This window comes from Schistocerca americana, chromosome X (genome assembly GCF_021461395.2).
Source record: "Schistocerca americana isolate TAMUIC-IGC-003095 chromosome X, iqSchAmer2.1, whole genome shotgun sequence".
Lineage (NCBI taxonomy): Eukaryota > Metazoa > Arthropoda > Insecta > Orthoptera > Acrididae > Schistocerca > Schistocerca americana.
Window position 1 is genome coordinate 268,505,715 of NC_060130.1, and position 23,408 is coordinate 268,529,122.

General features: G+C 42.1%; 1 protein-coding gene across 3 annotated transcripts in view; it reads left to right on the forward strand.

Moving 5' to 3' along the window:
* LOC124556784 overlaps positions 1–23,408 on the forward strand; it is a 191,495-nt gene that overhangs the window by 41,217 nt on the left and 126,870 nt on the right. For 2 of the 3 annotated variants that reach the window (XM_047130792.1, XM_047130793.1), the window contains 3 exons: positions 15,212–15,352; positions 22,441–22,814; positions 23,237–23,396. In XM_047130792.1, the coding sequence (XP_046986748.1) occupies positions 15,212–15,352; positions 22,441–22,814; positions 23,237–23,396 (675 nt within the window). The remainder of the gene's footprint in view (positions 1–15,211; positions 15,353–22,440; positions 22,815–23,236; positions 23,397–23,408) is intronic. The other variant, XM_047130794.1, reaches the window with a different exon arrangement.

The window sequence follows — 23,408 nt, forward strand, 5'->3', positions numbered from 1 at the left end:
TTGTGTGCATGTTTTTTGTCTTCGTGATGGTGGTGGTGGTGATCATCGATGGGCAAGTTGCCAAAGTGGCATCAACTAAAAAAACTTGCACCTGATTGCCAAATACCCCAGAAGGGTGATTCCAGCTTCAAAAGCCTTAGGCACATTTCATTTCATTTCATTGCACGGAGAAACAAAGCACATGACAAAAACAAATTAGATCAAATACTTTGCAGGGGACCAATCCTGTTTTGTCAACTTTTGAGCAGCTCCCCCTTTTATTCTATTTTAAATGCAGTTTGCTTCCTTTTCTGTTATATCCTATTTTTCGTTTTGGGGGTACCACCCTGTTGAATAGTGGGCACTCTTTAGCACCTTGACAATAATGTATCAGTGATGGGATGGCTATAGTGTTGCATGCAGAGCTCCAAGGACACCCACTTGGTGTTTTACCTACTTCTCTCATTTTGTTTTTATTATTGGTAGTCCAGTTGATAAATCTGCCGACTAGAAGGCATTCTTTGTTCTGTAACTGCCTTCGTACTTCATCGGGTTGGCAGGGGTCAGATGCAGCAAGGGGTTTCTCTCACCAAGAATGAGTCCTCGGAGACTCCTCATCTGCTGTGACCTATGTACTGGCTATGGCATCAGCTTTGCTTTCAAAGCCTCGATTTTACCGCTTCTGTGTGGTTTCATCATCAGAACGTGTTCCTTGTGGATGTCACTAACTCTTGATGAACTACTCGTAGATTGATTGGTTGATGAGCTTGCTGTTTAGACCCTTAACTCCCAGTGAACCAATCAACCAAATACTTTTGCAGCTGTAAGTATTTTCAGGAACTGACAGTGGCAACTGGCACCTGATATAGCACACTGTTATGACACTGTTCTACAGAACAGAAGGCATAGCCAAGTTCATTCTCTGATTGGCTGCTGCTGGGGTTCTACATCTATATCTACATATATACTCCGCTAGCCACCAAGCGGTGTGTGGCGGAGGGCACAATCCGCGCCAAAGTCATATCCCCCCCCCTGTTCCACTTGTGGATCGCGTGAGGGAAAAATGACTGTCTGAACATTTCAGTATGCGCTCTAATTTCCCTTATCTTTGCACAATTAGAAAGTTGGTGGTAATAATATATGCTCTACATCCTCGGCGAAGATCGGATATCGGAATTTAGTGAGCAGCCCCTTCCATTTAGCAGGCCGTCTGTCTGTCACTTCAAACTATCTATAAGATTTGTAACACTCTTGCGATTGCTAAATGTACCAGTCAAGAATCTTGCTGCTCTTCTTTGGACCTTTTCAGTCTCTTGAATCAGACCCATCTGGTAAGGGTCCCGTACAGATGAACAATACTCTAAGACTGGACGAACTAACGTATTGTAAGCAATTTCCTTTGTTGAAGGACTGCATCACTTCAGGATTCTACCAATAAACCACAATCTAGATCTCGCCTTGCCCGTAAACTGTGTAATCTGATCATTCCATTTGAGATCATTTCGAGTAGTCACTCCCAGATACTTGACGGATGTTACCGCTTCCAAAGACTGGGCATTTTCGCCTTGTTATATGCAGTATGATACACTTACTAATATTGAGAGATAACTGCCAGTCATTACACCACACATTTGTTTTCTGCAAATCCTCATTGATTTGTTTACAACTTCCATGTGATACTACTTTCCTGTAGACTACAGCATCACTGGCAGACAGTCTAATGCCACTGTTGGTACCATCAACCAGATCGTTTATGTAAATCATAAAATGCAGTGGACCTATTACGTTGCCCTGGGGCACACCTAAAGTTACGCTTGTTTCTGTTGAAGTCACCCCATTCAGGACGACATACTGCTCTCTGTCTGTTAGAAAACTTTCTATCCAACCGCATAGAGTAAGCGACAGTGCAGAACTGAGTTGAACGCCTTTCGAAAGTCGAGAAATATGGCATCAGCCTGGGAGCCAGTATCTAGAACCTGTTGTATATCATGCACAAAGAGGGCCAGCTGTGTCACGCATGACCGCTGTTTCCTAAAACCGTGCTGGTTTCTAAAGATGAGCTTCTCAGAGTCTAGAAGAGTCATTATGTCTGAACACAAAATATGTTCCATGATTCTACAACAAATCAGTGTCAGTGAAATTGGCCAGTAATTATGTGCATCCGATTTTCTCCCCTTTTTATAGATTGCTATGACCTGGGCCTTCTTCAAGTCCCTTGGAACTTTTCGCTGTTCCAGTGATGTTTGATGGATGATGGATAAGCATGGTGCTATATTTGTAGCATAGTCAACATATAATCTTACGGGGATGCCGTCTGGGCCAGATGCCTTCCTGGCGTCTAAGGATCTTAACTTTTTTACAATCCCAGATACACTAACCACTATGTCAGCCGTCCTTGTGTTTGTTCGATAAATGAAAGGGGGACTGGTGCTGCAGTTCTCTACCGTAAACGAGTTTTTGAAAGGTAGGTGTAGAATTTCGTCCTTCTGTTTATCATCATCTGTTACATTACCCGTACTGTCAGCAAGAGAAGGTATTGAATTATTTGTAGCGTTGATAGATTTTACATACGCCCAAAATTTTTTGGGGTTATTTTTAGAATCTGCAGAGAAAATATGGCTTTCAAATTCATTAAAAGAATCTCTCATTACCTTTTGACAGCTGCTTTCATTTTGCGTAATTTCTGTTTGTCAGCGGGGCAGTGACTACATTTAAAACGACTGTGCAAAATTCTCTGCTTTCTCAGCAACTTTCTAATATGTTTGTTGTACCAAGGTGAATCCTTTCCATCCCCTATATTTTGCTAGGCACATACTTCTCTAACATGTGGTGGACAATACCTTTAAATTCCGACCAAAGATGCTCGATATCTTTGTGTCCTGCAGTGAAAGCTTGGAGCTGAGTATGAAGATATTCATTAATGACACTTTTATTTGCTCTCCCAATACCTTCTTCTAGATTAACTTCCTTAAAAAGATCAGGTCTGTTTGTCGCCAAGATATCTAATATGTTCCCATCCTGAGTTGGTTTTCTAACCAATTGCTCAAGGTTGTATGTTGAGAGCGTTCCCAGAATAACTTCACACGAGTCTTTGCTTCTGCCCCATGTGATGAACATGTAATTTTCCCAGTCAATGGATGCCAGATTAAAGTCTCCACCTATAACTAATGGATAATTTGGATATTTATTTCCTATGTACTCTAGACTTTCCCTGAAACATTCTGTGACATTTTTTGCGGATGCTGGTGGTCTATAAAACATCCTAATACAATGCTCACTCCTTGTCTGATTGACAGCTTTATCCAGACTATTTCACAGTCTGACCCAGTATCAATTCCAACTGCGTTTAAACAGCTTTTAACTGCAATGAACACATTATCTCCTGTAGCATCAGTCCTATCCTTCCTAAACATTGTCCAATCCGAGTTCAAAATTTCACTGCTATTTTTGTCTAGTTTCAGCCAGCTTTCGGTATCTAATACTATATTGGCATGGCTACAGTTTATTTCAGAGAGTAACTTGGGGAGCTTGTTACAGACACTTCGACAGTTTACTGACATGAGATGTAGCATATTTAAATCCTCTGGAATGACCTGTTTAGGTGAACTAACAATTTTTACAGTTGGCAGACCCACATCAGTGTCATGAACTGGTAATTTTTCAGGCCAGCTGTTTGTTTCCCGTGGGGAGGAACCTAATCTAAAAACCCACAAGTACTGTGCTACCCATGTAGCTGCTTCCTGTGTGTAGTGCACCCCTGATCTATAGAGGGGCATCCTACAACCTTCCATCCCAAAGCATAGATCGAGGAATCTACAACCATTTTTGTCACAGAGTCGATGTAGCCTCTGGTTTAGATTCTCCACTCAACTCCAAACCAGAGGACCGGACTCCAAACCAGAGGACCCCGGTCCACCCTGGATACGATGCTGCAGATCGTCATGCTTGACTTCCACTCCTCGGGAGATGGAGGCCACCTTCACCAATATAGCCAGTCGTAAGGACCCAAGAATTTCCTCAGAACACCGACGACAGGCATCGTTGGTGCCAACATGTACAACAATTTGCAGCTGGCTGCACCCCGCATGCTCGATAGCCGCTGGAAGAGCCTCTTCCACATTCTGGACAAGGCCCCCCAGCAAGCACACAGAGTGAACATTGGACATCTTCCCCACCCTAGTCATTATGTTCCTGAGGAGCTCCATGACCTGCCTAACATTGAAGCTCCGAATAACTAACAAACCCCTGTCCCCACATGCCTGTCCAGACCTTGCTGAAGGAGCGGCCACCATACCATCGTGGCAGAAGGTGCATTCTGATCCGGCTCAGCCCCCCCCCCCCCCCCCCCCAACCACCAAGCATCAGATAGCACACTGGATTTATTATCAAAGTGCATGGGATTTGGCAGGAGCCTGCGTCCCCCATGCAGCCTCAGCCTTTGCCTTGAGGCTCGAGACCTCGACACAGTCCACCACCCACACTGAGGTGAGAGTTGGCCGGCCAGCTCAGTCGCACCTGAGGTTGGCTCAGTGACACAGAGCTGTGACATCCCCCCCTGCACATCTAGTACAGCAGAGGCTGCCCCAGGCACCTCGTCCCCGTCACACCTCAAGGTGGCACTCTGGAGCTTGTTGACTGTGGCCAACAAAGCTTGCAGGTGCGTTTGGACTTTGGCCACCTACTCCAGCATCTGCAGACAAAAGACACAGTCCGTACCCATCCAGCTAATAACTGATTTACTATAAGAAACTTAAGGAAACCTCCTGTCACACAAGGTTAACAGGTACACTCTAGTTGGCAGAAAGGACACTCAACAATGAAAAACAATAAAAATGTATGGTAGAAGCTAGATCTGGTGCTTATTTTCCTGCTAGGGGCTGTCTAGTGAATATTATTAACAAATTAAACAGTAACCTATGGTAAGGTACACCTACTGATTATCCCTAGTATTTATAATGTAAACAAGTGTTTACGTACATGCAAAAATGACCTAATAAAACTAATAACTGTCAATCACTTTTAACATGCTGATCTAGGTATAGTATGTAAAGTTCAGTGCTTGAGATACGTGATTGTGTAGTATTGTGTTGTCTTTGCACCCTACTATGTGGTGCAGTTTATTTCAGCTGCGTGGTATCAGTAGTACCAGCTGAGGGTAGGTAATCTTACAGAGCAAATTTCATATTCGCTCTATATGTTATTTACAGATCTTGTTAGGCAGATAAATCAGTAAGGAGAAATCTAATTCAGTTTGTGCAAATTGTGTACAATGTACACATTACAAGAGACACATGTATTAAGAAGTTTGTGGGTAAGCTGGTTCAAGGACATTGTGTGATCTTGTAAATGTTTAAAGTACAGAACAAAAGAACACAGGTAGCAGTCCAAATTCCTTAAGTATGTGGTCAACTTTTATTATGTAAGAAATATTGGTTTTTAATTATTTTTTCAGAGTCTCCTTTACTTGGTTGACATCACATTTTGTATACAGTAGTTCAAGAATGAAACAATGGAAAATCCAGGATGGAATGATGACAGAATTATGAAAAGGATAGTTGCTACTCACCATATAGTGGAGATGCTGAGTCACAGATAGGTGCAATAAAAAGACTATTAAACAAATAAACTTTCGGACAGAAAGGCCTTCATCGGAATCTCTCTCTCTCTCTCTCTCTCTCTCTCTCTCTCTCTCTCTCTCTCTCTCTCTGACACACACACACACACACACACACACACACACACACACACAAAATAATAATTAAAAAAATGCAACCACAGTCTCTAGCTGCTGAGACCAGACTGCTAGCAGCAGCACATGATGATAGAAGCAACCTGGGTGGTGGGGGTAAAGAGGAAGCTGGGGTGGGTAGGGTGGAGGCCAGTAAAGTGCTGCTTGTGGGAGCATATGGGGATGAGGTGAGGAGGGGGTAGGGCAGCTAGTTCAAAAATGGGTGGTGTCTTGGTTTTAATGTAAGTTGGCATTACTGTTGTTCTATTTTATACTACAGTTTTTTTTTTTATCTGGTATTCATTTTGCAAGGAAGTTATCCCACCAACCATAGTTAGAGAGTTTCATTTTCTAATACACTGATGTTCAAGGTGTTTTGTAAATGCCAGCATCAGAGTGTTGTGATTGTTGTGGTTTGTATTGTGGCCAGGTCTCCCATATTAGTATGATGTGACTGAAATCTGAATTAATCTTCTCTCTTATGGCCTTCGTAAAGTATGCTTTATCCAGTAACCCATAACATTTTAATATTATCCATTATGGATGGCTGACACTTTTATCAGTGACCTAGAAGATAGAGTTTTAAACTTCGACCAATCCATTATGGGTAAAATTGTTTATTGTAAATGTTGTGTAGCTGAAACTTTGTTACTCATTGACAATTATGAGGAAGATATACAAGAAATAGCAAAGCAGTTCAGCAATGCCAATAGAAACAGTAAGTTTACCGCGGAGCATGAAATTGACAGCAATTTGTAATTCCTCGATTTGAAAATTAAAGGCCAGGGTAATAAGCATGTGTTCACCGTTTATAGGAAACTGACAACAACTAACTGTTCCACCATACATAGGGCTCATAAAGAATGTTCCTTCGGTAGTTTAGTGGACAGGACAATCAACATGCCAATGAGCAGGAGGGGGCACCATTAAGACAGTAGTGGTCAATAACAGTTACAGTATAGGAATTGTTAATAAATTGCTGTGCAAAGGTAATAACAACGGAAAGAATAAACTTCGTGAAAAAAATGAAAAGGGTCACTATGCTGTGTTATGGAACAGATCAAACTTGCTGGAAGAATTGGAGATCACCATTTATAAAGAAACATGACAATATTGTGGGTGCATAATGTAATGAAAATGGAATGAGATTTCTTAATGTAAATAGTAATTTTGTAGAATTATTTCAAGACAGATTCATAATTATAAATACACAATGCCTCTTCAACAAAATAGCTGGAAGCTGACAACCGTAGATGTAGGAAATGAGTAAAAGAAGGTGACCAATAGAAGAGAATTATGATTGAGCCAATAGCTGCGCTTACTTGGTAGTACTACAGGCATGTCAGTTCACAACAAACAACCCTTGGACCTCTGCATAAGCATGAAATGACATTCTTGGAGCCCAGAGCAGATCAGTAGGATGTGGCCTGATGCATTGCGCAGTGCCAAATGGGACAGCCACAGACAGAACTCATCAGTTTTATTATAAGAGGAGGATCTATAGTCCACTGTGTTTTGATTCCATTTTATTTTATGAATACCACAATTGTGTTGGTAGACGTGTTAGGGTTTTAATGTCATGGGCAAAGTTTTGCAACCTGAGAGTATCGTGTCTTGAAACACATTATTGAGTAGTTTGTAGGGCAAAAATATGGGTAAATTATTACTGTAGACACAAAACATACTTTCTTCTGTGGTCTTTATATCAGACACTAATTTACAGAATGAAATTACAATGAAATCCAGACCATTAGCTGCTTACGGGCATTGATAAATATCAACAGGGCCAGTTGAAAATGTGTGCCCCGACCAGGACTCGAACCCGGAATCTCTTGCTTACATGGCAGACACTCTATCCGACTGAGCCACCGAGCACACGGAGGATAGTGCGAGTGCAGGGACTTATCTCTGGCACAGTCCCTGTGAGACCCACATTTCCAACTTACAGCCCACACACTACACTTGCAGTGCCACTATTCTCATTACTAGTGGCAGCCAATCTACCGATTCCCATAAGTGTTTGAGCAGTGTGAGTGCATTCTCACTGAAGAAAATCATTGGCCGATAAGACTTACGTATATATGAAGATAGTACCTGTTCTTTCGGACATGTTCCCGTTGATAATTATCAATGCTTGTAAGCAGCTAATGGTCTGGATTTAATTGTAATTTCATTCTTCGAGAGCTGCAAGACCATCTTCATATATAGATAAGGCACATGTCTGAACATGTCCGAAAGAACAGATACCATCTTCATATATAGATAAGGCTTACTGGCCAGTGATCTTCAGTTGGATGCACTCATGTTGCTCAAACACTTATGGGAGTCGGTAGATTGACTGCTGCGAGTAATGAGTATAGTGGGCAGGGGCACTGCAAATGTAGTGTGTGGACAGTAAGCTGGAAATGTGGGTCTCACGGGGAGCATGCCAGAGAGACGTCCCAGCAGTCGCACTATCCTCTGGCTCAGTCGGATAGACCATCTGCCATGTAAGCAGGAGATCTTGGGTTCGAGCCCTGGTCGGGTCACACATTTTCGACTGTCTCCGTTGATATTTATCAACACATGTAAGCAGCTAATGGTCTGGGTTTTATTGTACTTTCATTCTTCGAGAGCTGCAAGATCACCAATTGTATCTGTTCTTTCGGACATGTCCGAAAGAACAGATACCGTCTTCATATATAATTTACAGAATGGCTGACACAAATTCTGCTATACAGTTGCCTTTTGATTAGTAGTATGGATTTCAAAGCAGATCAGTATCATGATTTCAGGCCAAGTGATGTTGATTGTTGGCAGCAGATCAGTGAGGAACGTGACTGAAAGTAAAATAAGAAGCTTTTTATGCCATGGAGGGAAGTGAAAATGAAAGAAAATGGCTGTGAGAAAAGGTAGTCATAGGGGGAAGCAGAAGTGATGTGTGCGGAAGTAAACAGTGTATAAAATTCCCGATGATAAGTGTATTTTTTAAAGTATGGAGTACTTATTATCATTCTATAGCAATCAAGATTGCCGTCTGCTCCATTTGTTTTGTGTTATTTGTTTGTTTTTGCTGTGGCTGTCAGTGTTTACATGCTGACTGCGAGAGGCGATGTGTTCGGCATCAACAATTCTGTTTATTCTCTGACTTGATACTACTACATTCATTGATGTTAATTGCTTGTTTTGTTAAGGATCCATTACTCTTCAGAAGTGACATTTCTACATGGATGTAGATATTTTCTTTCTGTGTTATGCAGAATAAAGGTAATTTCCTTGGTGCGTGGAACTTAAGTATTGTTTATAAGACAGGCTGAACATCATGATACCCATACAGTTAAGTTGTTCACACGGCCCTCACCTTAGCGTTCTGAAACTGATGCCTCCGACATGATTGGCCTGCATAAACAGCACAGAAAATGCAAGAATTTCCATAAAATCAAGTCAAAAGATGATAGATGAACCGACTGAGACAATTCCTTCAGTGTCCAAACTTGCCATGCGATTGCTGCCTTGCTGGCTGTACAACCCCACACTATGGTCTGCGCAAGTCAAGGCAAGTTTGCATTATGCTGGAATCTCCACAGATTACATGAAGTGTGCCTTAGAGGTCAGTCAACTGGATCACCATTTCACTGCAGAGGTTCAGGACCTGTGATTAACTCCTACAAAAAAACTAGAGGCAGAACTGCTCTGCAGTGTCTCTGCCTCACAAGAAGAATGCATATGCCAAGTTTTGACACAGGAAGGCGTCAGCGAGAGGAAACCACCAAAGTACCTGAGATTTTGAGAAGCAAAGTTAATACTGACATTGTGCCAGACAACCTACTACTCATGTTCTGCAGCAGCCACCTCCACTGCAAGTCAAGGCTATTATAGCGTCACAAGCTGAGGTGCCCTTAGACACAGTCATAGACCTGGCTGACAAAATACAAGAAGCCATGACACCCACTTCTATCAGTATAGTGACAGTGCCATGTAACAGTGTATCAGCATCATTTTTACACACATGGACAATGATTCTCTTACAGCCAAGGTCCATGTGTTAACGAAACGAATTGGTGAAATGTTGTCTCATTGTGACTCTAGAAATGATAGGGGACACTACCGCAAGAGGTCACTTACCTATACCTCAACAAATTCTTCAACTCCTGGTGCAGAACAGCAGTCCATTTATTTGTATCACAAAAAATTTGGAAACCAGACTTGCAAGTGCACTTCACCTTGCACAGTGCCGTGGGATGTAATTGTATCTGCAGCCTATTGCCAGGCAGTCATGGTGCTTATTTATCAATGATTGAAGGTCAGGTTAGAGATTCTTGGTGGACACTGGATCACACTTGTGTATTGTACCTTGTTACATGGTTGGTGACGACAGACTTTGTTCTTCTTGTCTGTGGCAAATAGTTCTTCAATATCAACAATATAGTACGCAGCAGTTTGAGTTAGCATGGGACTTTGATTGCTGACATCACAGAACTGATAACTAGAGCAGACTTCCTAGCACACTACCGCCTGCTGCCACACATGGCGAATGCAAAACTCGTTGATAGTGTTACCATCCTGACCGCTATGGGTTTCCGGTGCAGTGCAGCAATGCACACCGTTAAGTTTGTCCAAGTGGCAAGTGGTGCATAGCGTTGTTCACTGATGGACCACCTATCTCGTGTCGACCCAGCCAATTAGCTCCCAACCATTTGGACACTGCAAAGACAGAATTTGATTCCATGCTCAAGGAAAGCATTATTTGCCTGTTAATTAGTCCATAGTCAACTCCTCTCCATCTTTTGCCGAAGAAGTATGGTGCATGTCACCCGTGCAGAAACACAGGCACAGTACCGGACCATTCTATGTTACCCCTGTTGTAGGACTATAATTATGCTTTACATGGTGCAACTGTGTTCAGTGTGCTTGAGTGTGCTGAGGCTCAAATCTCACTGGCAGACGAGGACATTCGTAAAGCAACCATCATCACACAAATTGGTTTATTTGAGAGTCTTTTCATGACATTGAGCCGAGGTAATGCTGCAGTCATGACAACAGTTTATCGACCAAGTACTGCAGGGTCTACCATTTTGTTTCACCTATCTGGATGGCATCCATGTCTTTTTGGCCACTGTAGTGCATCACTAACAATGCTTAATCGACATTTTCAAACACTTGGAACAGAGTGGAGTGGTTCTGAACACTGCTGTGTGTGTGTGTGGCCAGTTGCAAATTAACTTTTTATGCCACTGGATTTCCTTTTCAGTCTCACTGGCATTACCAGAAAAAGTAGAAGCCAATTTGAAGATAACATGACCAAACACTGTTAAAGAATTATTCCACTTTTTGTGTATGTCGAATTTTTATCGTCACTATTTGCCACATTCCACTGAAGTACAGGAGTTGCTGACTGCAGCACTTGCTGCTTCCAAAACCAAAGTAAATTCTCCAATTCAGTCGATAGATACAATGAGCTTTGCCTTTGAAGTGGCAAAACAGAGCATAGTGATTACAAACAGAGCATAGTGATTGTCATGCTCTTGGCACACCCTGAAGTGGATGCATCTCTTGTGTTATTGGTAGATGCGAGCCGGACTGCAGTCAGTGCAGCGTTGGAACAATTACACAGTGGCCCATGATAGCCACTCGCTTTAATTTGCATAAGTTGTCACCATTGCAGCACAAGTGGAGCACATATGATCAGTAACTTCTCACTGTCTGTGAGGCAGTTGAGTACCTTTGCCCATAATTAGAAATCAGTGTGTTCACCAGCTTCACAGATCATAAGCCACTCACTTACTCCTTTTGACAAAACAACAATTGCTCACCATATGAATAAAATCATTTGCAGTTTATTGCCCACTTCAGTACCGATATCAAGCATATTTTGGGCATCAACAATGTGGTAGCTGAGTGTCATTCTTGCGTCATCAATATATCAAGCACCATTCATTTCGCACAATTTGCCAAGGCACAACATACAGACAAGGGGCTCCAGAATCTCTTCAGTGACATATCATCAACCTTGGAGTTGCAACTAGTTGACATTCCTGGCAGAGATGTCAAGTTATACTGCAATGTCTCAAGTTGAAAGCCTCTCCCCTTTTTACCTTTTTACCAACTACATTTCACAAGTGCACCTTTGACTGCTTGCATGACTTGTGCCACCCAGGAGTCAGACCATCATTTAATCTGGTCTTGAAATGATTTATTTGGCCTAGAATGCAAAACAACTGCTACAAATGGACTTGTGCGTGTTTCCAGTGTCAACACTTCTGTCGCTTGCATTCATCAGTGGGAGACTTTAACGACACAACTTAGATAACTTCACGATTGCTGCATGTGCACATCGATGTTGTAGGTTCACTACATTCTGGAAACATCCCCCAGGCTGTGGCTAAGCCATGTCTCCGCAATATCCTTTCTTTCAGGAGTGCTAGTTCTGCAAGGTTCGCAGGAGAGCTTCTGTAAAGTTTGGAAGGTAGGAGACGAGGTACTGGCAGAAGTAAAGCTGTGAGTACCGGGCGTGAGTCGTGCTTCGGTAGCTCAGTTGGTAGAGCACTTGCCCGCGAAAGGCAAAGGTCCCGAGTTCGAGTCTCGGTCGGGCACACAGTTTTAATCTGCCAGGAAGTTTCGTATCACTAATACATGCTTGAATGGCACCCGACCCGGGGGTAGGCCGGTTTGAATCCTGGTGGTGGAAAAAATTATCGCTGCTGGTATTTGGTCAGTGAGGGGAGGAGAGGTGGTCGCGTAAAGTTCCTACTCACCATACTTTTCGCCAGTTCCTCATTTAAATACCAAACCTCTCCACAATGTCTCATTAAGTGAGGACATATGACACTGTTGATGGTGATCAGTCCATTGGATGGGGACATTAAGCTTGGCGGCCCCCTTCGTGCTATTCGCGAGGAGTAGGCTATGTGTTGGCACTGGGGTTCCCCCACTCCCTTCTCTCACCAACATCACTACACACACACACACACACACACACACACACACACTACGTATTACAAATATTATGTAATTGAGCATATTGTAACTAAACAAATGCTAGTCTCTGCCTGTGTATAAAGTTGGATATTTCGTTTTGATTGCCCACTGCACATCACAACAGACTGCTGCTGACAATACGAATGTGATCTGTGTGCCCCAACTTGCCAAACTTTCTGGCAGTGTGCACACAAAACTACAAGTTATTATCTGGCAAGCAACAGAGTGATTGAATGTTGGCACCATTCCATAAAAGCAGCACTGATGTGTCATAAACTAATTGGATGACAGCTCTAGCAATAATTCTACTTGGTCTGTGGAACGCGTGCGTACAAGCCTGGCTTGGATTCCTCATCAACAGACCTAGTCTACAGTGAAGTGCTACGGCTTCCTGGAGAATTTATTGACACAAAGTTCCTGCAGCCTTCTAACCAAGACAAGGCAGAATTTGTTCATCAATTGACAGGTCATATAGCCAGCATTTGCCCTCGCAAAGCTTGGAAACGTGCATGCATGTTATGCTACATAGGGGTTGTGTTAAGCTCTCAGCACCTACCTTACACAGGTCTGTAGTGTCTCTGACAAAGAGGAGCACAAACACTGGACATAACAGTAAACAGCAAACCCTCTACAGTTTCCATTGACAGAGTCCAACCAGCGTCTGTGTTCCCAGATGCACTGCCAACTGATGCTCCACAGAACCAGCCTCAGCAACAAGCACCGATACTCCCCAACCCAGATCTGCTTCCACAACACGCAGCAAGTTCCAGATGATGCACACACTTCCATGCAGTTTTTTTGGATGATGCTCCGCTTCCCTGAAGAGACTGTTGTAGCAGTCAGTTTTGCCGTCTGCTGCATTTGAGTTGTGTGTTTCTTTTTGCTGCAGCTGTTCAAAATGGTTCAAATGGCTCTGAGCACTATGGGACTTAACTTCTGGGGTCATCGGTCCCCTAGAACTTAGAACTACTTAAACCTATCTAACCTAAGGACATCACACACATCCATGCCCAAGGCAGCATTCGAACCTGCGACCGTAGCGGTCGCGTGGTTCCAGACTGTAGCGCCTAGAACCGCTCGGCCACTCCGGCCGGCGCTGCAGCTGTCAAAGTGCTTATACGCCAACCGCTGCAGGTGTTGTATTCAGCATTGACAATTGCATTTATTCTCTGACTTGATAGTACTACATTCAATGAAGCCAATAGCTTATTTAAATACAGATTCATTACTTTTCTGAAAAGGGTGTTACTACTCACATGTAAGACTTCTCTCAACTATTTTCTCCTAATGAGATATTTTTTGACTGTGTTATACTGAATAAAGATATTTTCCACAGTCTGAGGAAGCTATATTTCTGTATCAGACAGGCTGAAATTGTGACATATAGTTAAGTTGTTCAGGTGGCCCTTGTCTTAGCCTTCCAAAAATTCTTTGTATCCATTGTGGATGACAAACTGCAGCTATAATGTATTAATATAATAAAATAAAAGACCAATAGCTGTAAGTATTCATTGCGGAAAGTTCTCAGGTGTGGGCATGCTAAATCATTGTTACACCAGGTATTACTTTACAGTGTGTATTTGTATGTGCCAGTAAAAAGAAAACTTGTAACCAAGAGGCATTGTAGCGATAATTCAGCTGACTATGTACTGTTGAAAGAATTATGTATTGTCACTGCACAGTTAATTTGGAAAATTACTTACCTTCATTTGAGGTGAATCATTCCACGTTTTACTGAAATTAGTTAATTTCCTTGATAGGCATGTTGAGCGAAATCTTTTTGGGTTTCTTGGCACGTCAATTCGTATTTGTGTTTGTGACCCGTTTGAAAGCATATACTATCCTCCATTTTTTGGTAGAAAATAAAAAGAGAGTATATACATTCTGAAACATGTAAACAGAAAGGATAATGTTTGGGTTCAATTGCCTGCCATGCTGATGCAGTTAAAAGGTATCATATAAGGATAATTTGTGTATAATACAATGAAAAATTTTAGAAACCCAAAAAATGCAGAGTTTGACATGAAAAAGTTCAATTTTTCACATAAGTGTAGTCAACTGACTAAATGTGTAGTACTGACATGGAGAAACATCAGTTGCTGAAGATACACTGTGAAACCATATTTGCAAATGTTTAAAATGGTACCAAAAGGAGATGCCAAAGTATTGCTACTGTCACCAAATGTCAATGAAAAGGAAGCATAGGTGAATATAATTTTGGAGAGGATGTATGCAATACTATTAGTTGAGAATGTAGCTAATACTGCGGACAGTTTTAATAGCAAATCTTTAACAAATCATTTACAGTTACCTCTTGTTTAGTACAGAAGTAACTGAGGTATGTGTTATGAAGAAAGATAACATATGTTGTAGAAGCAACATTGAATAGCATTTAGGCCCAGAAACCACACATTGTTGACTGGAGCTCATTTCTTGGTCTTGCGCACTTTGTTGGTTTGTGGTAAGTGGAGGGAGAGGTGGCGGGGGAGGTAGGTTTGTTGTTCCACTTAAGGTAATTGTTGCTTTTTCTTTGGATTGAATCATTAGGTCTCTGGCAATGGAGCATGTGACCCGGCTCTTATACGACAGCTACAACACTTACAGTTGTTACTGCTACAACAACAACAACAACAGCAGCAGCAGCAGCAACAGCAGCAGGAGTCTGGTTCTCGATCTCAAACTGATCAGGTAAGTTTCCTTGTGTGGTAACATTCAGTTCTCTTTTCTGTAATATTTCTGCACCACTAACTGAAAAATAAAATGAAATACATTTTTTCACATTTGGTTCTTGAGTGACTGTATGCTGTTTTATTTAGTTACTAACAGGAATCTTTTTTATTTCTGTAGGCTCTTCAATTACATATAATGGAGTATTAGAGTGAAATTTTTATCGTTCGTTTTGCATGTAGCTTTATACTATTACATTTTAACATTTACTTAATAGAAATTTTGTTTCACCTCAGTGGAGAATGTTATAAATGTTTAACAAGATTGTGAATGGTGTCATGAATAAAACACCATATCTTGTGTGTATCCACTTTCAGTTTTGATGGTAATAATTTCCTCCTTGCTTTAATCACTTCTGGTTGCAAGTGATCAGACCACTTTGAGTCTCAAGCCTAAGCTTATTGATTCAAGGGTTTAATATGTTGTAGAGTAGCAGGCTCATATATTTTTAAGCCATGAATCTGCATGCCACATTTTTCTGCTTTAATATTTTAGGTAATTTAACTGAATTCTTGCTTTTTATCATAGTCTGTATAACAGACTGGAAACATAATTGTAGTATTTAAAAGATTTTAGTATATGTGCGTAAGACCAGTGGGACAATAGGACAACCAATTCTCGAAGACCAAAGAGAGAACGGTCTGCTTCCTCTTTGGGAAATGTAGTATTGTATTTTAGATTTTAGTACAGGTGCCCAAGGCCAGTCTCACATATGGACAACCAGTGTTTGAGGACCAGATAGAAAACAATCTACTTGCTCTTTGGGAAGTGTAGCATTGTATTTTAGAGTCTGTGTAATTACAAGATGGATGAAATGGCGTGGGAAAAGATATATTCCTTTGCATTAAGAAACAATATTCTTACATACCAAGTTACTGAAGAAATTATGAAACGTTATTTGTAATTCAGAAACTTCAGAGCACCACTAGATGTCCAGCATAAAAAATGTTTGTACTTAAAAATTATTATTAAGGGCCACATTATGAGCTCTTTTCAACAGGAGTGGTGTGATATGGAGGGACATCATGCACAAGCGGATGAGTAATTGGAGAAATGAATTATTACATGAAAAGAGTACCATGATTGAAAACATAATGAAAATAGTCAATGGTTGGCTAGAGAAAAAAGCTTGATATGAATTTACTGTAATACATGAAACAAAGTTTGTTCACCTTAAAGCATAGCTCTGCTCCCACATCAGTTTCTAATGCCATTTCTGGGGCTATACCACCTTCACATCTATAAAAAGGATGCGACTAGGAAAAAAATTGCTGAAACGTCTTATGAGTTAGGAGTGCCATATTATTTTTTAAAGTCTGCTACTGCTTTAACTTTATTTTCTCATTTGCTTTTCTGGGGATGGCCTTCATATTTTTAGAAAAAGAAAATACTTTACATATAGGAGATCTACCAGCATACATACCTTGAAGTGAAGAAAACTGTACAAAGCTTTGTAACTGCCAATTTTTACATCTCTGTTACACCAATATTGAAAGATTCAGTCTTTAATTTAGTTGTAACAAAACCTACACTGATGTAGCATTAAGTACAGCGACTGTCAATTCATCTCTCCCTTTCAGAATTATGCCACTGAAGATAGTTACCAACCCTCATTCCAATGTGTGCTCCATGTCATGCATAAACAGAATACCTTGTGCCTACCTGTCTGTGTTCACTACCTCCCACAAACAAAATCTTGTCAAAATTGAAACTGAGTTGGAGGAAATGGGACCAAAAATGCTGATTTGACAACATATAACATAACTAATGTGAGCAACTAGAACAGAAATACAAATCGTGTTAGGCAGAGACAAAATCTCATGTCTCTCTTACCCATTATAGTTGGAAAGAAAAGGGGAAGTTGGAGCTCGATCATGAAATGCCTCACATGTTTATTTGGTATACAAATAGGTTAAAAGTTCACATGGTAAATTGTGTACAGAAGATAGATTTATTTACGTTCCCCTTAACAGTAACTAACTCAGCAAGGCCCTTCTCTTGTTTGTGATAAATGTATCTTTATTTTGGGGGTAATTGCAATAACCTAACCATTCATAAAATTTAACACTTTTCTCCTTAAACTTGTTATAACAATTTTGTAGGTAAACATACCAAGCAATGGAAAGCACTCTTAGTTACATTTACCACTCCCTGCCGCCGTTGGATAAGCAGCTGAGCAGCAAGTCGTATACTCCTAGCTCACTCATTTGTTACATAGTTTAATTCTTAATTTCTTTGCGTGTTTTTGGTACTTGCATTGTTTAATTCATAAATTTCGGGCGTATTATAGTATTTGAGAGTGTAGCATCGCGTTTTAGTATCTGATTAGTGTAAATTCGCGTAGTCTCCTTCCGCCGCCGAGCAGTGTCAGCAGTGCGCAAGTAGCAGCATTACTGCATTTACTAGGCAATCTTGTATTTTAATAACCGTTTAAATTTTGTTGATTTGTTGCACTCTCTGTAGATTAGTTCAGACGTTCTTTGCAAAACAGTTTTTAGCATGGATAGGGACTGCAACTGCTGTGTTCGGATGCAGGCTGAGTTGGCATCCCTTCGCTCCCAGCTTCAGGCAGTGTTGGCTTCGGTCACACAGCTTGAGGCTGTTGCCAATGGGCATCACTGTGGGGGTCCGGATGGGGGTTTGTCGGGGACGGCCAGCTCGTCCCACGCATCCCCTGATCGGACTAACACTGTGGTTGCCCGGGATACTGCCCGCATTGAGGCTGATCCCTCACCTGTGGTAGAGTGGGAGGTCGTCTCAAGGTGTGGCGGGGGGCGAAAGACATTCCGGAGGGCTGAACGGAAAGCCTCTCCAGTTTGTCTGACGAACCGGTTTCAGGCTCTGTCTCAGGCTGATACTGATCTTCGGCCTGACATGGCTGCTTGTCCTGTTCCAGAGGTTGCCCCTCAGTCTGCAAGATCCGGGCAGTCGCAGAGGGTGGGCTTACTGGTAGTTGGGAGCTCCAACGTCAGGCGCGTAATGGGGCCCCTTAGGGAAATGGCAGCAAGAGAGGGGAAGAAAACCAATGTGCACTCCGTGTGCATACCGGGGGGAGTCATTCCAGATGTGGAAAGGGTCCTTCCGGATGCCATGAAGGGTACAGGGTGCACCCATCTGCAGGTGGTCGCTCATGTCGGCACCAATGATGTGTGTCGCTATGGATCGGAGGAAATCCTCTCTGGCTTCCGGCGGCTATCTGATTTGGTGAAGACTGCCAGTCTCGCTAGCGGGATGAAAGCAGAGCTCACCATCTGCAGCATCGTCGACAGGACTGACTGCAGACCTTTGGTACAGAGCCGAGTGGAGGGTCTGAATCAGAGGCTGAGACGGTTCTGCGACCGTGTGGGCTGCAGATTCCTCGACTTGCGCCATAGGGTGGTGGGGTTTCGGGTTCCGCTGGATAGGTCAGGAGTCCACTACACGCAACAAGCGGCTACACGGGTAGCAGGGGTTGTGTGGCGTGGGCTGGGCGGTTTTTTAGGTTAGATGGCCTTGGGCAAGTACAGAAAGGGCAACAGCCTCAACGGGTGCGGGGCAAAGTCAGGACATGCGGGGACCAAGCAGCAATCGGTATTGTAATTGTCAACTGTCGAAGCTGCGTTGGTAAAGTACCAGAACTTCTAGCGCTGATAGAAAGCGCCGAAGCTGAAATCGTTATAGGTACAGAAAGCTGGCTTAAGCCAGAGATAAATTCTGCCGAAATTTTTACAGAGGTACAGACGGTGTTTAGAAAGGATAGATTGCATGCAACCGGTGGTGGAGTGTTCGTCGCTGTTAGTAGTAGTTTATCCTGTAGTGAAGTAGAAGTGGATAGTTCCTGTGAATTATTATGGGTGGAGGTTACACTCAACAACCGAACTAGGTTAATAATTGGCTCCTTTTACCGACGTCCCGACTCAGCAGCGTTAGTGGCAGAACAACTGAGAGAAAATTTGGAATACATTTCACATAAATTTTCTCAGCATGTTATAGTCTTAGGTGGAGATTTTAATTTACCAGATATAGACTGGGACACTCAGATGTTTAGGACGGGTGGTAGGGACAGAGCATCGAGTGACATTATACTGAGTGCACTATCCGAAAATTACCTCGAGCAATCAAACAGAGAACCGACTCGTGGAGATAACATCTTGGACCTACTGATAACAAACAGACCCGAACTATTCGACTCTGTAAGCGCAGAACAGGGAATCAGTGATCATAAGGCCGTTGCAGCATCCCTGAATGTGGACAGAAAATGCTAGGAATTTCTGGTCTTGCGTTAAATCAGTAAGTGGCTCGAAACAGCATATCCAGACACTCTGGGATGATGATGGCATTGAAACAGAGGATGACACGCCTAAAGCTGAAATACTAGACACTTTTTTCCAAAGCTGTTTCACAGAGGAAGACCGCACTGCAGTTCCTTCTCTAAATCCTCGCACAAACGAAAAATTGGCTGACATCGAAATAAGTGTCCAAGGAATAGAAAAGCAACTGAAATCACTCAACAGAGGAAAGTCCACTGGACCTGACGGGATACCAATTCGATTCTACACTGAGTACGCGAAAGATCTTGCCCCCCCTTCTAACAGTCATGTACCGCATGTCTCTAGAGGAACGGAGGGTTCCAAATGATTGGAAAAGAGCACAGGTAGTCCCAGTCTTCAAGAAGGGTCGTCGAGCAGATGCGCAAAACTATAGACCTATATCTCTGACGTCGATCTGTTGTAGAATTTTAGAACATGTTTTTTGCTCGAGTATCATGTCGTTTTTGGAAACCCAGAATCTACTATGTAGGAATCAACATGGATTCCGGAAACAGCGATCGTGTGAGACCCAACTCGCTTTATTTGTTCATGAGACCCAGAAAATATTAGATACAGGCTCCCAGGTAGATGCTATTTTTCTTGACTTCTGGAAGGCGTTCGACACAGTTCCGCACTGTCGCCTGATAAACAAAGTAAGAGCCTACAGAATATCAGACCAGCTGTGTGGCTGGATTGAAGAGTTTTTAGCAAACAGAACACAGCATGTTGTTATCAATGGAGAGACGTCTACAGACGTTAAAGTAACCTCTGGCGTGCCACAGGGGAGTGTTATGGGACCATTGCTTTTCACAATATATATAAATGACCTAGTAGATAGTGTCGGAAGTTCCATGCGGCTTTTCGCGGATGATGCTGTAGTATACAGAGAAGTAGCAGCATTAGAAAACTGTAGCGAAATGCAGGAAGATCTGCAGCGGATAGGCACTTGGTGCAGGGAGTGGCAACTGACCCTTAACATAGACAAATGTAATGTATTGCGAATACATAGAAAGAAGGATCCTTTATTGTATGATTATATGATAGTGGAACAAACACTGGTAGCAGTTACTTCTGTAAAATATCTGGGAGTATGCGTGCGGAACGATTTGAAGTGGAATGATCATATAAAATTAATTGTTGGTAAGGCGGGTACCAGGTTGAGATTCGTTGGGAGAGTGCTTAGAAAATGTAGTCCACCAACAAAGGAGGTGGCTTACAAAACACTTGTTCGACCTATACTTGAGTATTGCTCATCAGTGTGGGATCCGTACCAGATCGGTCTGACGGAGGAGATAGAGAAGATCCAAAGAAGAGCGGCGCGTTTCGTCACAGGGTTATTTGGTAACCGTGATAGCGTTACGGAGATGTTTAATAAACTCAAGTGGCAGACTCTGCAAGAGAGGCGCTCTGCATCGCGGTGTAGCTTGCTCGCCAGGTTTCGAGAGGGTGCGTTTCTGGATGAGGTATCGAATATATTGCTTCCCCCTACTTATACCTCCCGAGGGGATCACGAATGTAAAATTAGAGAGATTAGAGCGCGCACGGAGGCTTTCAGACAGTCGTTCTTCCCGCGAACCATACGCGATTGGAACAGAAAAGGGAGGTAATGACAGTGGCACATAAAGTGCCCTCTGCCACACACCGTTGGGTGGCTTGCGGAGTATAAATGTAGATGTAGATGTACAATGTTAACTCTGTCACCTGAGAGATAAATAGTTAGATGTCAACAGCCTGCAGTTTTTTCCTTCCCTTCCTTTGTCTTCCTCTACTTCAGAGGGTTGGTAGAGAAAACCTATTTTATTTCTTATTTGTGTTATTCGTAAGTTCAGCTAGAACTCTAAAATGAAAAAAATCCAGAGTAAGAATAGTAGCTACTGGGGCCTTGTTCTGTTGAATCTCCAGATTAATGTACAGCATTATTTGTGAATATTGCAACCCCCTGGAAGAATGGTCTCATTCGATCCAAACTGTGAAGATATGTGGAAGAGTGTAACAGCAATAAGTGTTCAAGATGACTGAGATCCAGTAGAACTCCCTCTAATATTATGTGGAAGGTCAGTGTTATGCTATTCTGTCATTTAAAAGATATCAAAGGGGAAATGAAGCAGCAAGTACCCTTATTCCTCTTTGACATCAAAGGCTACAGTCTCAGAGAATGAGGGAGTTAAAATGGGACAGTGATAAGCATGTGACAAACTGACATACCATAACATTTTTGGCTTATACAGGGCACATTCCTACACTCATATTTGCAGAACCAGCAGTGTAGTTGGGGTGGGTGTATATGTGTTGATTATATGCACAACACTGTTGGGGTGGATAGATGGTATGCATGCTGTTGCATCAGCATGCACTCTCTTCAATGCTGTTGCTGATATGCTGCACACCAAAATGTTTTGTTTTGAGATGGATCCCACTTTCACCTGTTCCACAGTGATAGGCGCACAGGCGATAGACACTACTGTGTTGAATGCTATCGAGCAGTCTGGGTTGCTGGATAGTGTAGCAGAAAAATGCAAATGTGGTGGTTTGGCATGATGTTGTGTGTGTAATCTGTGTTATAAAATTCTTTTCAGTCATATGTATCATACTTGACCTTATGTATCATACTTGACTGTGTTGCCATTTTCTCGAACCTGCATTTTTTATAAACTATCGTTCTTTGTTAATAGTGAGATGTTGCCATTCTAGACACACTCACTTTAATGTTATGAAGTTGTAAGTGGTTGAAATTTGTCATGGTAATATACATTCATGCAGCAGCTGGTACAACAGCAGACACAGCAGCTGCCCATACATCAAATACAACAGTCACAGCAACAGCAGCAGCAGTTGCTGCAGCAACAGCCACAGCCACAGCTACAGCTACAGCAACAGCCACAGCTACAGCCACAGCAACAACAGCAGCAACAGCAACAGCAACAGCAGCCGCAGCAGCAGCAACCACAAATACAGTCTCCATTGTCTCAACAAGTACAGCAACAGAATCAGCAGCACCAAACAACAGTGCAGTCAGTTGAAATGCAGGCTGTGCAAGTGCCGCAGCAGACGCAGGCTCAGTCTCAAACCCAAACTCAGACTCACACAATATTATCTGCCGTTACTTCACAGCCATCAGCTACTGGACTTGACAGGTTTGGTACTTTGTATTTTTTTTAACTCGCAACAGTTTCGTTTGGAGTTATAGATTCAAACAATTAGCTGAACTCTAATTTCAGTTCCAGGTCGTTATTTCTTTTTTCTGTGGAAGCATCTAATTTTGACTTTTTGACAGGCATAACTGATATTATGGGTGATATACACTGACAAGCAGAAACTGTTTGCTGTTCTGTTTTGAAACTAGTCAACCACATATTGTGCAAGATGAATAATTGTCATCTCCTTACAGTTTTGGCTAACAAAAACTGCCTTCAGATAGTTATATTTGAAATTTATAAATCATGCTTGTAAGGAACTGAAGTAATTTTAATTTTTAATGAAGTGAAGCAGTGATTCAGTTACTTGTACCGTAAAGGAGTATTTACCGTAATAGTTTCTAATAGAGATACTTTTACAGCATTTTATCAAACCCAGAACTCATACGGCAGCTTCAGAACATACAGCAGCAGATATCACTCCAACCAGTCAATCAAGAATCTGAGGATAACCTAAGGAAGTTACAAGAAATGAAACAGCAAGAAGAGGAATTTGACAAGCATTTGAATCAAACAGTGCAGGTAATTGTGAAC